This window comes from Sparus aurata, chromosome 21 (genome assembly GCF_900880675.1).
Source record: "Sparus aurata chromosome 21, fSpaAur1.1, whole genome shotgun sequence".
NCBI classification, from domain to species: domain Eukaryota; kingdom Metazoa; phylum Chordata; class Actinopteri; order Spariformes; family Sparidae; genus Sparus; species Sparus aurata.
The window spans coordinates 12019662-12040316 of NC_044207.1; the positions used below are offsets into that span (position 1 = coordinate 12019662).

General features: G+C 42.1%; 2 protein-coding genes across 4 annotated transcripts; both read left to right on the forward strand.

The window, feature by feature from the left end:
* The first annotated feature begins 7478 nt into the window (after positions 1-7478).
* LOC115571999 (uncharacterized protein CXorf38 homolog) lies at positions 7479-12538 on the forward strand. Of its 2 annotated transcripts, none has more exons than XM_030401729.1 (6): positions 7479-7783; positions 9738-9872; positions 10840-10962; positions 11630-11779; positions 11907-12137; positions 12238-12538. In XM_030401729.1, exons 1-6 carry the CDS (start codon positions 7580-7582, stop codon positions 12346-12348), a joined length of 954 nt encoding a protein of 317 aa, XP_030257589.1. In that variant the 5' UTR covers positions 7479-7579; the 3' UTR covers positions 12349-12538. The 2 variants fall into 2 exon arrangements, with proteins under 2 accessions (XP_030257589.1, XP_030257590.1); XM_030401730.1 differs by having other exon boundaries at positions 11931-12137.
* A 4087-nt stretch (positions 12539-16625) lies between these two features.
* LOC115572183 (SH2 domain-containing protein 1A-like) lies at positions 16626-20091 on the forward strand. 2 transcript variants are annotated; one of them, XM_030402014.1, is made up of 4 exons: positions 16626-16938; positions 19232-19292; positions 19401-19545; positions 19785-20091. In XM_030402014.1, the coding sequence occupies exons 1-4, from the start codon at positions 16787-16789 to the stop codon at positions 19826-19828; spliced, it is 402 nt and encodes a 133-aa protein (XP_030257874.1). In that variant the 5' UTR covers positions 16626-16786; the 3' UTR covers positions 19829-20091. The 2 variants fall into 2 exon arrangements, with proteins under 2 accessions (XP_030257874.1, XP_030257873.1); XM_030402013.1 differs by having other exon boundaries at positions 16659-16938; positions 19398-19545.
* The last annotated feature ends 564 nt before the right edge of the window (positions 20092-20655 follow it).

The following is a 20655-nucleotide window of genomic DNA, read 5'->3' on the forward strand; positions in this document are numbered from 1 at the left end:
AGAGCAAAGCGAAGTCCGGCTGATGCCGGCTGCCCGCAGCAGAACAGCACTCATTACTTCAGGATTTGGGAGTGAGTCGCAACATTGTCAGAAGTCTAAGAAGGTCTCGGGCTGCTCCAAAAAAGATATTCATGCACCAAAGACAGAAAAAAAAAAAAAAAAAATCACCATCACCAGGAATCATTGTGAAGAAAGGGAGGCCGAGTGAATGAAAAGGTGTGAAACAGAGGGCGATGGAGAGAAGATGGAGGGAGACGGAGGTGCCTCCCTTAGGATATACTTGTCAAAACCCCCTACTTTGCGTTTCTGACTTTTTCGGCGATGAACAACAGTTTTCTCTGACAAAGCATTTTCCTGCTTATTTGCAGACGGAGGGAGGAGACGGGGCTCAAGTTGGAACGTGAGAAACTGAAAGGATGTAACAAAGGATTCAGAGCCAGTAAGCAGATAGCTCTGAAGGCCGCTAGGGGCCGGGGAGAGAGGCGGGGGGTAGGGCGGAGGGAAGGGGTGGTGGTGGCGGCGGTGGTGGTGGTGTCTTTTGAAGAGAGAGATGGTAGGGGAAAGAGAAAGGAGGAGATGGGGAGAATGAGACTCAGTGAGAGAGTGTGTGTCTCCTGTGTATGTGTTTGGGGACCCACACAGTGAGGCCTGAGCATGTGATTTATTTCAGAATACTAATGTCTCTTTGATCTGCTCTGCTTAAAAGAAACACCCTGCTGGGATTGTGGGCACTCTCTCACACGCATGCACGCACGCACACACACACACACACACAAAAACCCATTCGCACACTCCATTACATGCACACAAATGCATATATGTATTTATACACACACACTTGCACCCATACATACCTGGGAGCACACACAGCCACATTAATATTGTTGTGTCCCCTCAACTGACTGCTGAGCACGGCTCATTTATGCACACACACTCACATACTCCGGGGCGTCTAATCTACTTTAACTATCGCCAAATCCATAGAGATCCAATTACAAAGATAGAGGGATATTTGTTGTTCTCTGTGCATCCTAAAAGACTAATTAAATTTTCATGTAAAGATGAAATTATTTGATACAACACAAATGTCTTTTTCATTTTCATAATTGCAATGTAATGTTTTAATTGGGCTTCCTGCGATTGCTCCTGCCTGTTTCAGCTGCATTTTCTACGCCTGTTATCCCCGCGCAACGATGAAATCAGTCACAAAGGAGGAGATGGTGACATACTCTATTTACCTTTCTTTAATCATTCCGTCATTTTTCCAAGTCAGGGTCACCAGGGCTAGAGCGTATCCCAGAATGCACTGGGCAGAGGCGCAGTTGATCAAAGTGCCAACAAAGAACACAGGCGAACAAATACTATGAGTATTTTAAGTCGTCTGGTTGTTTGTCTTGTTTGTCTTCTTCGTCTCGTCCATCCCTGAACAAACTGCATTATTCTGTATAGGATCAGGTAGAATGCATGTTCCAGATAGTTTTACAAAATGATGTAGTGTCATAGAAAATAATATAAATGATGATGATGAAAGAGTCTAAAACTTAACTTAATCACAGCTGCAAATATTCGGGGCAAGAACATCACCTACCTGTTGGCCTATAGAGCGTGAGCACTAGAGATTCCTGCCGACCAAGCCGGCTAACATCGCGTTTAGCGCACAGATAACTTGAATGTTGATAAAATTATTTAATCTTGAGGCTTTTCTAGACTTTTGAAATTGTATTGGACTGAATGGCTGACATTTTGATAAGTCAGCCGCTTCTTTCACAATGTAAGCTGATGGGAAAACGTTTTTTTGCGGCAGCAGTGCATACTGTGATGTAATTACATGCTTTGGCCACTATGAAAGCCTGGCGCTTTTCCTGGGGGCTTTGCTCGGGCACTACAGGAATGTTGGTGCTTCAAAGTGCTGCATGGGAGCTTTGCATCTGGAAGGGCCAGGGCTAGGTAGCATGCTAACTTCAGTAGACATCACTGCAACATAGCACACAGGCATCAAAAATGTCTGAGAAAATGCTATTTATTCACATTATATTGATTATTTTACTTAATCTTTGAACATTTTCAACCACAATTCTTACTTAAGAATTTGCACTGTTAAGGATTTTTTAAGCTGGCGTGAACACATGGCTCAATGACACACTGCATAACCCCTCCCCTACCACTGTACCCCGGCTCCCCCGGCTGCATGTCAAAGTATCCCTCGCGCAAGATTACTGAACCCCAAATTTCTCGTGATGAACATTAGGCACCTTGCATGGCAGCCTCTGCCATCATTATATGAAAGTATAAATGGGTGGATGTGTAATAGGGTGTTGTAAAGCACTTCGAGCAGTTAGTATACTGGAAAAGTGCTCTAGAAATGCAAGTCCGTTTACCATAACGTTATAAGAACTACAGCGCATTAGCATCAGACTCTCCTGTTTGAGTGCAAGTTAATACAATACACTACAGTTTGTGAACTATTCCCAAAATGCACCTTCCCTGAATGCCAGAACAGCTTGGTCACCTTATTTAAATTCCATTCAAATCACTGGGTCTCTTATGGTCAGATGAGACCAAAATAGATCTTTTTGGCAACATTCATCAAAGGTGACTTTGGTCCAGACAGAGAGATGGCCAAACAGAAAAGCAACCAACACTCAGTAGGTGGTGGATTTTTGATGTCGCAGGGCTGTTTTTCTTCCGAAGGTCCTGGCATCTTTTTATGATACATGATATATGGAAGCTGAAAGTGTGCTGCAGTTGAACAAGGATCTGAAGCACACCTCAAACTCTACACAAAATCAAAATTCTGATTGACCAAGCACGCACAAAAAATAGGTGTAGTCCCTCGACATATACCATCCCCTGTGGGATGAGCTGAAGAGGTGAGTCCTTTGGCATCAACCTCAGAATCTGAAGGACCTGGAGAGATTCTGTAGGGAGGACTGGTTTCATATCACATGCTTACATTCACAAACCTCATCACACGTTATAGGGGAAGGCTCTAAGCCGTTATCTATGTCACTCCAATTAAAGGTGTGACTTGTGTGAATATTTTAAATGAAAGATCATGAGGATAGACATTTTTTTACTAAAGGGTGCCAATAATGCTGGAGGGCCCTGCATTCTAGCCTTGACCAAAGTTGTTTTCAGGCTAAATACCTTCACTGTCGTTGTATTCAATCAGATTAATTTGATCATTTAAATATAATGTGGACAAAAAGCTCTCTGTGATACGTTGTTTAAAAGTCTAATGGCAATCTGACAGTCTTGTATATATTTATTGCAGTCTGGACCAAAGTGGTGGTCCCACTTGACCGACAGACAAGCGTCACCATCAGTAATCTGGCTACAGATATTTGTCTGATTACAATTCATTTTAAATTGGCAGCTCTGTAACAAAGCTGTTTTTCTGTTGATTCTGCAAGGGGCACAGCTGGATAAGGTTTTATTTTTCCTGTGAGCACCTCCTGTGCTTCCATTCATCACCTGCTCTCTCTCTCTGCCTGCCTTCTCCCGGGTCTGCTGGCTAGACGCTTGGAGCGGCCTCCACAGCTGTGGCGGACTGGGATAAGTCAGCGTCTCACACAGACGACATGGAAGACGGTGTTCCTAGCGTTAAGTTGCGGATGTGGTACTGTAGTCCTGGTGAAAATGTATATTGGACTGTTTTACTAGTGATACTGCAAATTGCACTTAAGAGCATTATCCTGTTTCAATGATTGTTGCTTTGAATAATAAACGTGCCACTTCTCCTGGTGTGCTGCCTGTATGCTCGCACTGAGGTGATCTACCAAGAGGGAACATAGCGCTACTCTCGAAAGGTACTGCACCACCTGATACCAAAATCCGACATTTACTGTTGATGTTGTAGAAGTTGTAAATAGCAGAGGAATGATTGTGCTGTGAAACCGCTGCGGGGTAAGGAAATAACTTGATGTTGCCGTTGTTGGTTTGGACAGTTATCTCCAGCAATGAGAAAAATCCACCACCAAACACATCAGACCCAGAAATGGATGGTGCATTGTCAATAGCTTTTTTAGTGTATTTTTCTTCAACGGTTTCTGCGAGTTCCCAGTGCTCAGGCTTGAAATAAATAGGTGGCGGTTAGTCTAGCCTCCCTCCTCCTGCAAGCCCCGAGTCTCAGTTGATACATGGAATATGTCAGAAACTCCAGCTCCTCCCTGATGAACACCTCCAGCAGCAGCCTCAGGGACGTCAGCTTATGCAGCTGCTGGCCCGGCTCTTCTGGGTTTTCCTTCCCCTCGTCTTCACAGCAGACAGCAGATGTAGCAGCTTGGTGATGCCACCTCTCATAAGGGGCTGCCTCAGGGTGGCACGATGCACCAACTCCAGCGGGTTATGAAATCAGATGTGATGAACAAAGGTGTCGATGATCTCACCTGCTCAGACCCCAGCAGGTAGCAGCTTCTTGAAATCAAATCAAGTGCAGTAAGTTTAATAAGGTTTTCATCATTTGCGAAACCTTTATTGAAATAACCTCAGATCATTATTTTATTCACAATTAGATAAATTGACTGTGTAATGAAGGGTGATCACCAGAGTGACAAGCTCAATTTCTGAATTTTCACCAACGTCTGTAATAAGATATTTAATTGTAAAATCCTTTAATAAAGGTTTTGTTCAGTTCGTCCTATTATAAAATAAATCTAAAATACACTATGTTGCCAAAGGTATTCACTCACCCATCCAAGTAATTGAAACCAAGTGTTAGAATCAATTCCATGGCCACAGGTGTATAAAAGCAAGCACCTAGGCATGCAGACTGTTTCTACAAACATCTGTGAAAGAATGGGTCGCTCTCAGGAGCTCAGTGAACTCCAGCGTGGTACTGTGATAAGATGCCGCCTGCGCAACAAGTCCAGTCATGAAATTTCCTCGCTCCTAAATATTCCACAGTCAACAGTCAGTGGTATTATAACAAAGTGGAAGTAATTGGGAATGACAGCAACTCAGCCACAAAGTGGTAGGCCACGCAAAATGACGGAGCAGGGTCAGCGGATGCTGAGGTGCATAGTGCGCCGAGGTTGCTAACTTTCTGCAGAGTCAATCACTGCAGACCTCCAAACTTCATGTTGCCTTCAGATTAGCTCAAGAACAGTGCATAGAGAGCTTCATGGAATGGGTTTCCATGGCTGAGCAGCTGCATCCAAGCCATACATCTGCAAGTGCAATGCAAAGCATCAGATGCAGTGGTGTAAAGCACGCCGCCACTGGACTCTAGAGCAGTGGAGACGCGTTCTCTGGAGTGAAGAATCACGCTTCTCTATCTGGAAATCTGATGGATGAGTCTGGGTTTGGCGGTTGCCAGGAGAACGGTACTTGTCTGACTGCATTGTGCCGAGTGTAAAGCTTAGTGGATGGGGGATTATGGTGTGGGGTTGTTTTTCAGGAGCTGGGCTTGGCCCCTTAGTTCCAGTGAAAGGAACTCTGAATGCTTCAGCATACCAAGACATGTTGGACAATTCCAGCTCCCAACTTTGTGGGAACAGTTTGGGGATGGCCTCCTCCTGTTCGAACATGACTGTGCACCAGAGCACAAAGCAAGGTCCATAAAGACATGGATGAGAGAGTTTGGAGTGGATGAACTTGACTGGCCTGCACAGAGTCCTGAGCTGTACCTAATAGAACACCTTTGGGATGAATTAGAGCGGAGACTGAGAGCCAGGCCTTTTCCGTCCAACATCAGTGTGTGACCTCACAAATGCGCTTCTGGAAGAATGGTCAAAAATCCCCATAAACACACTTCTAAACCTTGTGGAAAGACTTCCCAGAAGAGTTTAAGCTGTTATAGCTGCAAAGGGTGGTCCGACGTCATATTAAACCCTATGGATTAGGAATGGGATGTCACTTCAGTCTATATGTGAGTCAAGGCAGGTGAACCAATACTTTTGGCAATATAGTGTAGGTGAAACATTCTACATGCCTTCATATGATGTTGTTAGATAATAAAGCAAAAAAATACAAATACAAACTTCCTATTTTCAGTCATGAGGTCAGCAGTTGTGACGTTCCTTGGCTAGCCTTTAAAAGTCTGCTCATATATCAGCAACAGATGTATACAATGTAGTCGATTTAAAGGTCCTGTGTGGAGGATTTAGTGGCACCTAGCTGTGAGGTCACAGATTGCAGAGAACTGAGTACAGAGTACAAGTTCACATTTTTGAATTTCAATTAATGTTAACTTTGGCGCACTGTGACTTTTTCTTATCAGCACTTCTCACTTGCCAGTAGTCTTTTCTTCCATCTCCATATCACGCCAGGGACATGTTGGAAGCACAGGAAAAAAAAAAAAAAAAACCTAGACAAGCTACGGGCTTCCTTTTGGCACCTATGTTCAGGCAGAATGCTCTGATCCTACTTTAACTATCACCAAATCCATAGAGAACCCGGTGGCCGGCTCGCGTCCTGCAGCGATCCATTCACTGCCTGCTGTATTTCCTTCATCTGGCAAGAAAACACACTGATAATGTATAATAAATAGTGTCAGTGCTGGTTGTGATTGTGTTATACGCATTTATTCCTCTGAGATGCAGATCATCACACGAGTCTATGGTCCTTTTAACTTAATTGTTGGAGAAGAAGCAACATCCTGCTTAACCAGGAACACATAAAAGGCTATATGTTAGGAATTCATTAGTTAATTATAAAGATCAGCCTAATGAGAAAAGAGCAGAGGAGAAGAACTGACCAGCGAGGAGAAATATGAAAAGCCAGACTCCCTATGTCTCCTACCCCCCTTCTCGCCAACACTAGGGTTTTTGTCACCTGTTTCTTTTTTTTCCACCACAAGCAGAGATGAAAATATAATTATGATGAATTTTACACCAAGAGATTTCCCTAAATCCTTCACAGTGGACATTTAAAAGTGTAGATTAGGTGTTCTGGGGGCCAATATTTGCCTTTACCTCAGCCCCCAGAATCTGTAACTCCGCTCCTGTATCACTCTAACACACTCACACACAGTCTCAGCTCTGCAGAGCACAAAAAAAAAACTCAGAGAAATGCAAGAATCAGCTCCAGCAGTTTCCTGAGAATAATAGGTGGAGGGTCAAACCTGATGGCTGTCCTGAGAAGGTGGTACACCACTCACAGCAGCTGCTTTGCTGCTTGGAGCAGCACCCTCGCTCTCCAGGTCAGACATGCCTTGACACCACTCCTGGACCAGCACGTGTAGGTCAACCAGCCTCACCCTGAGGCCCACAGGCGTCTTACTGGACCTCTGCAGGAGGAGGACACACCGCGCTGAAGCCAAGCTGTTTTAATAAATCTGCTCTGAGAGACTAGTCTGAAATGGTGGTTACATCCCACCGGACGCAGGTGTAAACCAGAGCAGTTTAGTCGTGTCTCACCGCCCTGCAGGTTGAGAGAACTGAGGCAGTTTATTTAAAGCCGCCATCAGCACACCTGCTTCGTCCTGACACCAGCAGCGAGCAGCGCCATTATTAAGCCGACAGCGCCATCTGGTGGCCGCTGTGTCGTCAGCACAGAGAGGGCGGGGTCTTACAGGAGCGCTTTGTCCGGACTCGCTCAGGCTTTTTGTTTTGTTTCCCAGCAGGAAGTAAAAGGCGACATGGGCCTGGAGGAGCTGGGCGCTCGTCTCAACGACAGAGGGTATAAAAACTGGTTGAAGGCAGCCCAGTGTCTGCGCCTCCTGAGGGACGGTCTGCACCCCTTCACCGACCAGCACATGAGAGCTTTCCACAGAGAGCTGCTGGACGGAAACCCCCTGCTGCGGAGACCCTGCCAGGCTTCATGCAGACCGAGAGGGACTGAGGTCAGACCGGTCTGTCGGTTCTGTTCGGTGTTAGTCCAACTGTTGTTTCTGTGGCACCTCCAATCGTATCACACTGGGGCTCACAGAGAGGCTGTGATACTAATTTGAAGTTTACCAGAAGTAGAGAAGTACTGAGATGACTCAGGAAAGTAAGAATACTTTGACAACACTCCGCTAGTAGTGAAAGTTGTGCTAAAAGTCCTGCATTGAAAACCTCACTTAAAGGGGCAATACGTAGTTTTGGAGAGGACATTCTAACTGTCATTTTAATATTTACAATATAAATGAGTTTATTACACAAAACAATTTCTTTTCTTTTTTTTTTAATCACTGAATAAACAAGCTGTTTTCAGAGGAAAACAAGGTCCCCAGAACATTGCCTGAAGCTAGAAAGGTGGCAGGGTCCGCCACATATAAACTGAGTAAAACAGTGAGAATTATGTTGTCCGTTAAGGTCAGTTTGTTTTGCTCAGTTTATTCAGTCATGAATCAGTCAGTGAAGATATTTCTTATCTGATTAAGATTTCCTCTGCTAAACTTCACATTGCACCTTTCATTTATGAAAAGTTGCACTTATTCTGCAGTTGTATATGATGCTTTTGGGATGAGCTCATTTTAACTCATTTAGATACTGTTGGGTGGTTAAATCTATAGCAATCCATACTATTGTATAAGATCACTGTGTGTTTGTCCTGAGGACAGTGGAAAAATGTATGTAAATGAGTGTAATATGATAAATGTTTTTTTTTCTTCATTTGAACTATGGCGCACACACAGCAAGAGCCTTACAAGCGCAAATACATAAATCAACATCAAATATTACAGGGGGATTTTAAAAAGCATTCATCAATATGAAAGTGTACAAAAAATGTGTTTATTGGCTAATATTTGTTCAAAGGCAGCTGTCTACACACCCAGTAGGTGTTTGTTAAAAACCGTATTTGCACACTTTTTTAATCTGGCCTGTTGAATACCAGGCAAGTTGCGCTTGCACTGATTATTGTGCACATGTGCAACCAACACAGCTTGGGTTTAGTTTAAAACATAAAAAAATAGCTTAAATTATCAACAGAATGTCGAGAAATTAGAGCTCTGATGTTATGTTTAAGTTAGCATGCTAACGAGCTAGCTCCAGCCCATCCTTTTCTTGTAAAGGCTGATTTATGCTTCTGCGTCCCCTACCCCTACACGGACGCCGTAGCCTGATGTGCGCCTCCAAAAAATCCTGACTACGCGACGCGTCAAAATGCGTCGAGACGCGAACGGCAAGGACTGTGATTGGTCCGCTCAGTCCGGCAGTTGCTTTTCCGGTCAACAGTATAACAGCATTTGTTGTTCAATATCCACAAGCTCCATCTCCAAAAACACCCGCTCCATCTCAGTTGCCATTGTCTACTGTCTGACTGGAAGAAAACCAAGGAATCCGATATGAACCCCCCGAAACCAAACAAAGACACAACCACACCCCCCTAGCGGCTTGGCGGTGAATTGCAGAACAACGCGTTCCCTCGACGCAGAACTTCGAATGCTCAATGATGGCGTAGGGTCGACGACGTAGCTACGCCGTCGCTGCGACGCAGTAGCATAAACCACTCCGAGCTCACAGTCCGGGCAGTTAGCTGCGCGGCTAACTGAGCTAACTAGCTTCTTTAGAAATAAGATAAGATGAGATGTTCCTTTAGTGACCCCCTTTGGGAGAATCTCCCTGGCAACACAGCAGCACAGAGGGAAATAAGTAGCAGCACAAGAGTAAGTCTTAAAAAATAGCAACATAATAAGGATATATTGGAGGATGTCTTTGTCTCTGTTTGTTTGCTATATGAATTCTGACAGTTTGTAAACGTACTGCAGCCTTATTGTAGGTGACCTTCAATCACTACATTTCCCACCTATTCTCGCTATAAATTGTAACTTATTTGTATTTTAATGTTTGTTTGTTTGTTTGTGAGAGCAGCTTTCCTATCCATGCAGGATGTGTTCCGAGTGGCAGAAGGTGATTCTGAGTCACCACAATCAGCATAATGCCACAGTTCACTGGGACAACTGTTCCCCTCCCCAGTGGAGAAAAGACCACTGGGAACTGGCAAAGGTAGTCCACACACACACACACACACACACACACACACACTCACTCACTCACTCACTCACTCAGTTAACTTTCATCGGCCATGAGGAGTGTTTAATATCATCGGGCCTTCACCTCACAAAGGACGATACAATGAGAACTGCAAAAACAGACAAACACTGGCCTTTCCTCTTCTCTCTTATTACACAGGAAATGAGCTTAAAAGTTTTATGGCAAACAAAAGTAAATTGTGCTTTCTGGCTTAATACCACCAAATTATCCTTTTGTCTTTGTTCCTGAAGTCTCTGTTGCCACTGGAGTGTGATAACAATCACAGTCATCTCACTACAGTGTCTTTGCTTAGAGCTGTGAGCCCAAGCCAGGTGAACAGAGAAAAGAAGAATAAACAGCAAATGAAAAAGACAAAGTTTTCAAAATATCCATGTTGTATTTTGGAAGAAAATAAACACTAATATAATTATTAATACGTTGTTGTCAGGCAAATGTTATATTTATTTGTTGGACAACACATTTGGAACATGGCACGTGGTGTCTGGGGTACTTTTGCTCATCGGACAGGACTGTGGGGGTTTAATTTGACCATAATAAGTCGTATTAAGACATATCTTTCAGGACTTCCATAATTTTCTGACATTTCACACACTGAACAATTGATCAATCGACAGAGGAAATATTCAGAAGACTAACCAATAATGAAAACATTCATTGGTTTCTTGCGCACCTTATCTTAGTTCACGATAAAGTAAAGTCGAATGTGCTGCATTATATCACAAGAAATGACAAAACAGTTGCCAAAAGAACCAGAGGAGGTCACCGTTTCACGGCAGACATTTTGACTTGTCAAATCAGGAAAAGCACAGGTGAAATTTTTAACATTAATGATGTCTGCATTCTATTTAGGTGAGCATGTGTCATGGCTCTGATGTGTGTGTGTGTGTGTGTGTGTGCGTGTGTGTGTGTGTGTGTGTAGGCCTACATGCCACGGGGTCAGGGGAAGAAGACGACTGCAGGAGAATGCGATGCCTCTGCTCTGCTCAACCTAATCAACTACTGTAAACGTTTCCAGCCTGTGGACCTGAAATGTGTGAGAGAGGTAGACATTCATGTTGTTCTAATTTGCCATTTGCCATATCAGATCATATTTTGAAGGCGAGATGCTCACCCCGAGTGTCAGCGTGTGCATGGTTCTATTTTATAAATCTCCCTAAAAAAAATTCACAGTTGAGACATGCGCCTCATTAAACATCAGAGAGCTAAACTATTATCTGGATGTGAATGAAAATGATTTGGCTGTTAAAATAAACCTTTTAAAGCAACTGTAAAGGCTTATAAAGGTCAGTTGCAACTTTACAATAAACAATTGCTTAATAAATGTTTTTTGCATTTCATTGTTCGTCAATAGTCAAATAAATATAAGAACTATAAACTTTTACAACCATTTATTAATGATGGTTCTTGTAAAGTGTTGCCTGTAGCAAAAACGTTTAACAAAAACTTTACAAATTGCTTCAGAAGGAAAAGGAATAACACTAGCAGACACTGATGAATACAAACTAAAAATAAAACTTAAAAAACTTTACACAGTTAAACAGAGGGTGAAAGTAATGCTGCATATAAGATCGATTTTCTCCCCTTTTTTCTACTTTTACCATTGAAATCCAAAACAAAGAGAAAGTAGAATGGTTAAGAGGGGAATGTCATGGTTGCTGGATGTTTGATGATTTTATGTAATGTGTGTGTGTGTGTGTGTGTGGTTCCAGGTGATCCGTTACAGGAATGAGTTGATGCATTCTTGTGAGTTCCATGTGCTGGATGAATGGATGAGGCACTACCAGGCCGCTCTGAAAAAGCTTTTGCGGCAGTTCAGCCACGTACCACAGATTGCAACAGTCGGCCTGCAGATAGAAGAGGTGAGCCTGTGTGTGTGTGTGTGTGTGTGTGTGTGTGTGTGTGCGTGTGCGTGTGCGTGCCTGTGTCTGTGTCCAGTCTTTGGTAGCTCTTTAGTTCCGGCTGCATCAGTGTTGTTATGCATCACAGTTTGTGTGCATTGTGTTTGTACAGATGCTGATCACTGATTTGTCGATATGTGTCTCCGGTTTGGACCGAACGGATTCCGCCCTCGTGGATGGATTAGAGTGTGATACCGTCAGTCAGTGGGAGACCAGCGCCGGCACAATAAGCCAATGGGAGGCTGAGTTGCTACAAGAGAGGCTGCAGGAGTTACTGCATGCTGCCACTCACGAGGATGACGGCGCTACAAAGACAAGGGTGAAAAGAACAAATACAAACAGATGTTCAGGTGCACTTCGACATAATACACACAAAGAAAAATGTTACGTGACTTCAACTGACTCCGTCTCTCCCGTAGGACACTGAGCAGTTGAAGAGTCTGGGTGGTTTCCTGCAGGCCAACACAGATCTGGCTGAGAGGTTTTCTGCAGAGCTCCAAACCATCAACTCACTGGAGGCCAAAGATTAAGAAAGAAGGACGAGGTGACAGAAAGAATGAGGAGCTACCTGAGCACTACGTCTTATTATTTACTATTAAAATGTGTCAAAGTCACAGTCTAAACAGATCAAGTGACATTTTTGTATTTGCATATATACATAGTATTTTTAAAAAAATGTAAAGTAAAACAACTGAGTAAATCTGTTGACTTGTTTCTGAACGACTGATTTATAGATCCTTATTTTGGTTGTTTTGTGAAAATGTTAGACTTCATGAGCAAGCTAGCAAATTCCAGGCACGGCCTTGAAAGTAGGGATGCACAGATCGATCGGCAACCGATCGCAATCGGCCGATAATGCCCCTATCGGTTTTGATAGGAGTTCTCAAAATAGATCAAATCAGGCCGATCAGATGACGTTTCAATATAGAGACAGTGCATTGACTGCATGCAGGGTGGGAATTTCACAGCGGCCATGGCCGCCGTTGCCCCGCACTTTGGCCTTGATGCAGCTGAAAAAAAATCTCATCGTACGCCACAGTGGCCTCTGTGCCCCTGGCCCGGTCAGCGTAGCGAGCTTGCCTTTAATTACAGCCACCTGAGTGCACAGTCACTCACAGTAACTTCAATGAGTCCGCGGTTCGTGCAGGTGGAGTCTCATCATCACGATGATCTCACGTGAAAGCCTCTCAAACAGCAGCAGCGTCTCAAAACAGAAGAACGAAACTTACAGCACAGCGAGCGAGCTCAGCCGGTTTCGGCATGATACGTAACTGACGTATGTGGTAGGATTTAGTTTGGTAAAGTTGGAAATATATTCACAGATTTGAACTTCCCGGATCAATAACGTATAAGTGAAACCTTGTTAAAACACAAACGACGGCTCTTTCCTACCGTAGTGAGGAAGACAACGAGCTACAACAGTATTTTCATCCAAACGAGCGTCTGGACATTAACTCTGGTCTGTATGGTCTGCCATGTGAGACGAGGGCGCAGGGACCGTCTACAAAGTGCAGCACTGAAAAGAGAAACTACAAAAGATTCAATAACTTCACTATTATTCAGAGTGTAGTGTCACCAAAATCACTCCACACATCAGTGGTCTCCTGCTGGTTATTATAAATTAGGATGTTATGGTATCAGTCTGAAAGGTAAATCAACACATTTTACTCAGTGGCCTTTGTGCCCTGGCATGTGGCCTTGGTGCCCCTGAAAAAAAAAAGTGAAGGCCAAATGGACTTGCCCCTAAAATGACAAAATTCCCTCCCTGACTGCATGCATTCCCACTAGTAAGCTACAGTTACTCTATGTAAGCTGAGTCCAAGTTGTCTCTAAGAGAGTCTCTAGAGTGTGAAATATTGCACATTGCCTCAGCCTGCAATAAAACGGTGGTTTTATTCATGATACTTTCTCATCTCCTAATTTTTATACTTAATAATACAATGTCAATGTTGTGTAAGAAGAATCATTCATTAAATATATGAAAGTTACACAAGACAACAATATAGAAGAATTTGACGCTGTGAACGGTGATCGGCAATATCGGGATCGGCAGATACTGCTTTCGGTGATCGGTGATCGGCCCCAAAAATCCTGATCGGTGCATCTCTACTTGAAAGACCTCACTCATCTCCACCAGGTGAGGAGTTTGAAGAAGGGAGACTGGGGTGTAACTGTAGCATCTCAAATTACAGCAGTCAGAAAGAAAAGAAAAGTAAATGTCCCGTTCAAGTCCACTTCATTCTGCCAAAACTCATTTTGCGGTATGAATGTATTTTTTTCCATTCTTTAATATTTTTACTAGTTATTTAAACTTTAATGTCTATGAAATTAAATCTATGTAATTCTGCTGGCCACTTTGTTGTCTAGCAGTTGATATTTTTTTCAAAGGTTAGCTTCAGTGTATGTAGCAAGCAGAGAGGAATGTGTCATGGGCGGCATGGTCGGGCCCAGTAGAGTGGTGCAGTAATGGGTCCTAATAGCTGGAAATCATATACATTTGATGTACTTCTGGTTCCTTTGTCTCAATGACATTGGGTCTTTTGAATAGTTTTTTAATTTTAGTGCTGAAATACATTATACATTTACTGGATTGTCTCCAGTCCCTTTCACCTCCTTTCAGCACAGAGAGTGGTGGTGATGAAAACTGCAGTGTGCACTTAAACCTCTGCGTGGCTTTCATCAACAGAGAAATAAATTCAGAAATATTGACACACGTCCTGGAGACATTTGTCAAAACCCGGAAATGAAACACACAGGGTGTAATCGTACGGTAATATTAGCTAGGAAGATGTTGAAAGCCGACATCAGCCAATGAGTTACCAAATGTGTTTTTTTTACATTCAAAAATGTTAGAAGGTGCCTCCAGATTTTCATTGTCAAACATCTTTAACCACAGAGCTTAAGCTCCATTTAACAACATTAATTCCACAACATTAAAACCACTGACAGGTGACGCGAATAACATTGATCATCTCACCACAATGCAATGTTCTGCTTGGGAACCTTGGGTGCTGGCATGAATGCCACTTGACACACACCACCAATCCAAACACTGTTGAGGACCAAGTTGTGTTGTCCTTTAAAGTCAGTGTGTTTATTCAGCCATGAAAATAAATAGTTTGTTAATTTCGTGTTTAGGCATAAAAAAATTAATAAAATCAATCTAAGAATATCTCCCAGAACTGCATAGTGCACCTTTAAGTATTTTCTCTGAAGTTGTACTTAAATTTGTAAACAGTCTGGCAACAGTATCCAGTTAAACCACAGTTTAGATGTCTTTGTTTTTGTGAGCGTGCTGTTGGGTTAGCTGGTGGTAAATGTGGGGAAGTTTTCTCATTCGCTCTCATTGTCCTCTGTGTTGTGAGTTTGTCATATACCACGTTCATACAGCTGATGAGTTCAAACGTATGTAGATTTATAGAGAATCAAATCAAATCAAATCAATTCAACTTTTATTTCTATAGCACATTTCATACAAATCAATGTAACACAATGTGCTTTACACATAAACTACAGAAGAGAAGGATCTCTTGACATATGTCAGTTGCCCCTTAGCAAAAAGTAGTATACTTGAAGTTCATTTTATTAAGTATGCTTGAGTATAAGTATAAGTATAGCAAGTATACTATGGACCATGTACTTGGAGCGTACTAGAAAGTATACTAATTTAATACTTCTTCGGACTAAATTGGAACATTTTCAAGCTTATAAAAGTATACTTTAAGTTTACTTTATAAGGTCATTTTAAGTTTACACAAGTACACTTTTAAGTATACAACAAGTACACTCATCTATATACTACTAGTGTACTAAGTATATACTTCTAGTCCACATTTTAGTTTATTAACATGTAAGTTTATAACAGGGGTAATACCTCAAAGCAAATGTGTGTAGTGAAAAACATTTTTATTCAGTTAAATTAAATGTAAGTACAAGTCAATGACTTGACCTTATTCTGTACTTACATCAAGATATACTAAGCATTAGTACTTTGTGGCAGTAAGAAGTAAAAAAGTACTGTAATGTTTCAGCTATGAGGAGCAAGCAGAGTGTAATTTAGCAAGCTCCAGCCAGAGATTTGTCATTTATTACCACACACTGCCACAGCTTAACAGACGGGAAGTCTCTCCCGGAAAACACCCCTTCACTCACGATGCCAACATTTTTATCATCTTTGTTAACTTGACACAATTTAACCACAGAACAAGGATGTGAATTAACCCACAACCGTCCTACACATCATCTTATTCACAACCACATTCACGAACCATAATTACACCAACAACAACAGAGTCTTTGCAGCACAGTCCACAAGGGGCGTTACAGCATACTAAAGTACAAGTATAAGCTTTAGTATTAAAGTATAAGTGTAAGTCTAAGTATTAATGTACTTAGTCTTAGACTATTCTTTATACTTTTCAGTATACACCAAGTATACTTCACTATACTTTTCTTAAGTATATAAAATATAGTATATAAAAAGTACACTTCAAGTATACTGCCTCAGTTTTAGTATAAAATAAGTATACTTGTAGTACACTTGAATAAACTACTTTTTGCTAAGGGGCAGCTGATTTAATTTGATCGAACAGTGTGAAAACAACATCACGTTTAAACACACACACACACGCACACACGACAACAGAAGACAAAACAGTGGAGTGGAACAGAGAGCAGGACTGAGGGACCAATACTAATTTTGTGAGGGCATTGTTCTGTTTTGTGATTTGCAAAAGGAACCATATTAGAAAATGCACCATGTGAACAGAAACAAAAATGTGCTTTCACTTCCCGACAAATGAAAGCCATCTTTCAGTGCACGACATGTGAGCTGCAGCTGCATGACACAAAAGTGTGAAAACCATAAAAGCTTTTCCTGCCTCATATACTTTCACACACTCTGCTGCCACAGCCTGCTGCACCCTTGTCCACTCGGCACACATGATGGACACCTGCCTCTGAGGCAACATGGAGAGTGAGGGGATGTTGGTGCAGTCTATTTACTACGGGAGAATTGGAAGCGAGGCCACAGAGACGCTGCTGGAGACGTTTGGACGTGAGGGCAGCTTTCTGCTGAGGGACAGCGAGACTGTGCAAGGGGCCTACTGTCTGTGTGTGAGGTGAGCTGTTTGTGGACGGGCTTCTACAAACTGGACCGAAAGTGGCATTTGTCATGTGCTTCTTTTCCACCCTTGTGCGTGCTCGTTGGCTGGTCCTCTTTTAAGTGGTGGTGAGGTGAGACTCACGATTTGCCGCAGAGATAAGCTGTGAAACCTAGCTGAAAGTGCTAATTTGGGGTTTTTACGAAGTGTTTCCTGTAAGTCTGTGCATCATAGTAACATTTTTGAAAAAGAAATTGTATTTCAACTGTAGTTGTATTAATAATGGGTATTTTTGTGATTTTCAAGTACAGGCAATGACAAATCCACTTTGCATGTAAACAGACTCTAATATAGTTTAATTTTATCACTATAATGTTTGTGTATAAATGATGAAACGAAACCTTTTTTTTTACCACCATGAACTCCTCCCTAAAAATATTTTAAGTACTACAGATGTGTACATTTTTATAGGTGCCTGTGTCATTTCCCTTGTATTTTGGGTTCCTTGTGACAAAGTGAGAGGTCAGACTTATAGCTGAGTCTGTGCTGACTAAATCACACAATACATGTGGTGTTCGGACAGCTCAGAAGGTGTTTAACAGATATCAACAAGAAAGCATAAATAGTCACAAGCCATTTGATCAGAAGAGTGAAAGAGAATGAGTGCTTAGTGTGAGTATTATATCTATTTTTTGAACGTCTGAATGTATTTGAAGGCATCTCTTTTACAGTAAACAAGTTGTGGTTGACAAATTGCACGACGGTAGAACTCAACTAATAGCAACACTAGTAAAAAGGCCAAAGATTAAAAATAAAACCACAGAGAAATAACAGGATATCCAAACCTACAGTATTTCCCGTTCAGTTTTGCAGAAAGCTCAGACATGCACAAGAAATACTGACAGTGATGGAAGAGGTACTCAGGTCTTTGACCTAAGTCAAGGTAGCAGTCCCACACAGAAAAGCTACGCAAATAGTCTTACATTTAAAATCAGCAAATTGTACTTAAAGTATAAGCAAGTACTCAATAAGCAATGGTTACATTTATGATATACATATTATTGGAATTTTGTTTCTGGTACTTCACCATCTATGCAGCATCTATGACAGTACATGTGTTAAAGGTTCTCTGTGGAGGTTCTGCGGTATGTTGGAGGCATGTCGTTAGTTCAAGTTATCGGACTTCATTTCTAAACCAACATGTGTGCAGAGTGGACAGAGTATATAAAGTCACAGCCTTCGGACTGTCGACCCGAGTCCTTCACGTAGAACTCCACAGTGGAGTAGCTTTAAACAACTTGAACAAATCGCCCACAGGAAAGTAAGAAACAGAGCGAGGAGGCGGAGGTCTCAGTTTTCACGTCATGTTACAACCCGCTCACATATGGCCTTTAAAAAAGTGATTAATACATGTTAACTGCTACAAATTGTTTTACAGCCCCTTTAAAAAACATGCAAAATGTGCATAAATGTGATGTAGTAAAATGTACAATATTTTCCTCTTAGATTAGTGGAGAAGTATAGAATAGCATAAATTGGAGGTGAAGTGCCTCAAACGCTCAATGACGGAGTGTAACAACTCTAGTACTGTACTTAAGTACAACTGTGAGGTATTCGTACTTATTTACATACATGTAAATACATGTATAATTTACTTTTACTTGTACTTTTGATATTTAGTTACATTTAATATCAGATACTTTAAGACTTTTACTTAAGTACTATTTGTATGAGTGACTTTCACTTTTAAGGAAAAGTCATGTTTTAACACAATAGTACTTCTACTCAAGTATGACTTTTGGGTACTTTATGTACTTTATATACAGTAGTGCACATATATACTGTATGTAAGAACAGTAAGTAAATGTACACATAAACTTTATTCCACTGCTGTGTACTGTGGACTACTCTGACAATATAACAAACAAAACTGCAAAGATATTCAAAGAGTCGACTTGTAGTTTAGATAATTAGAATTACAGTCATCTGCCAAAAAGTCTTTCATATTTACAAATAAGTTGCCTTTTTAAAAAAAAATTTGAAACATATTTACATTTTTGAAAGAGACCCAGAATAATGTATAACGAAAGCATGTGAAAACTAAGAAAGATTTATTGTCCTGTAAAAAGATTAGCGCGGCCTGACTGAGGTCTGGTTTCACCTCGATTCTGTCAAACAGAAAGCAGAAATCAGTTTCAGTCCTCTCTTTCAGATTAGTCATCAGGATGGAACATGTGAGTACACTTTGTGTCATTTCTGACTGACTTGTTCCCAGCAAATCAACCCAATTTTTCACTTTTATGTTTTGCAGGAAAGCTCCGTTTGTGCACACCTACAGGCTTGTGCACTCTGCTGACGGCTGGTGTCTTCAGGTGGGTGATTGTATCTACACTCACACACACACACACACACACACACACACACACACACACACACACAGACAAGGATGTTATTTATTGTTTCCTGCGTGTGTTCAGCAGGCTTCAGGGGTCAGACTGCACGGTTTTAGGACTCTGGAAACACTGATAGAGAGCTACAGACGGGTCGCGGCCTCCCATGACAGTATACCCTCACTCACAGAGCCGCTAGACAAAACACAGCTCCAACACATGAGCCCCGGACAAGGTATGACACACACACACACACACACACACACACGTGTGCTGCCTAACATGCTACGTTACAAATTATTTTCCTTTTCCAATCTAGTCCACGCGCTCACACACAGGCACAAACACACACAGGTACACACACACGAAGCTCATTAAAGAGTTAAAGAGTCCCCTTCTGGCTGTGAAACGTCTGTCGGGGATCATGACCTGCTCGCTCAACTATTAAGACACTTTCACCGGTGTCCTCCACAGAGTTTGTCTACATGGAAACATGCGGCAGCAGCTCTGTCTGTTGAGGCCGGGGCCTTCAGCCTGCGAGAGGAAACCCACTGATCAGCCGGGCAGAGAGGATCAGAAACAGAAACATGCAGCACGGCCACAGCAGGGATCTGTGTATGGTGACTGTAATGTTGTTTCATGTTTAATTTTCCTCAATATTTGTGTCACTTTGGTGCCCGTAAGAAAGTAAGCGCAGACTGAGTGTGTTACTTGATATGATTATAAGAAAGAGCTACAATTCTGGGAACTCACAAAATAAATGCTGTGCAAATACACCAAACACTGTCTCTTGCTGTGGTTTCATTACAACAGACATCACCTTCATATGCTGCCTGTTATGTGTGTGAAAGGCTGCGTTCACTTGTTCAGTCGTCTGCGGTGCTCTGCGTCACAGAACTCAGGATATTTCACCTTCTTGTGGTCATGTATTATAGTCTTTTTATCACAATCACACAGATGGAGCCGATGTGTTTTTCTGTTTTGTATCAGCCTGGGGAAGTCACACTCACGTACAGTAATCAGTGTGATCTGTGTGATGGTTGTGGTTTGTCCGCCAATCTTTTATCTGATCTGAAGCCACTGTCACAGCACAGGAAACACAGCGATGCAGGCAAGGCATATCAGAAAATCTATTGTGGGCACACTCATTTCACCGCGTGACTTTCTTTTGTATTCATTTATGCAGCGCGAGGCTCTTCTCAGTCGCTGGCAGTGCCCAACCTACAACCTGGTTTTCAGGCTTGACAACATGCCCGTCTTTTACTGATCTCAACCTGGTGTCAAATGCAAATAAATAGAATACAGCTTCACTTTAGGGTTAATCAGTGTTATGGTTAGTCTGTCA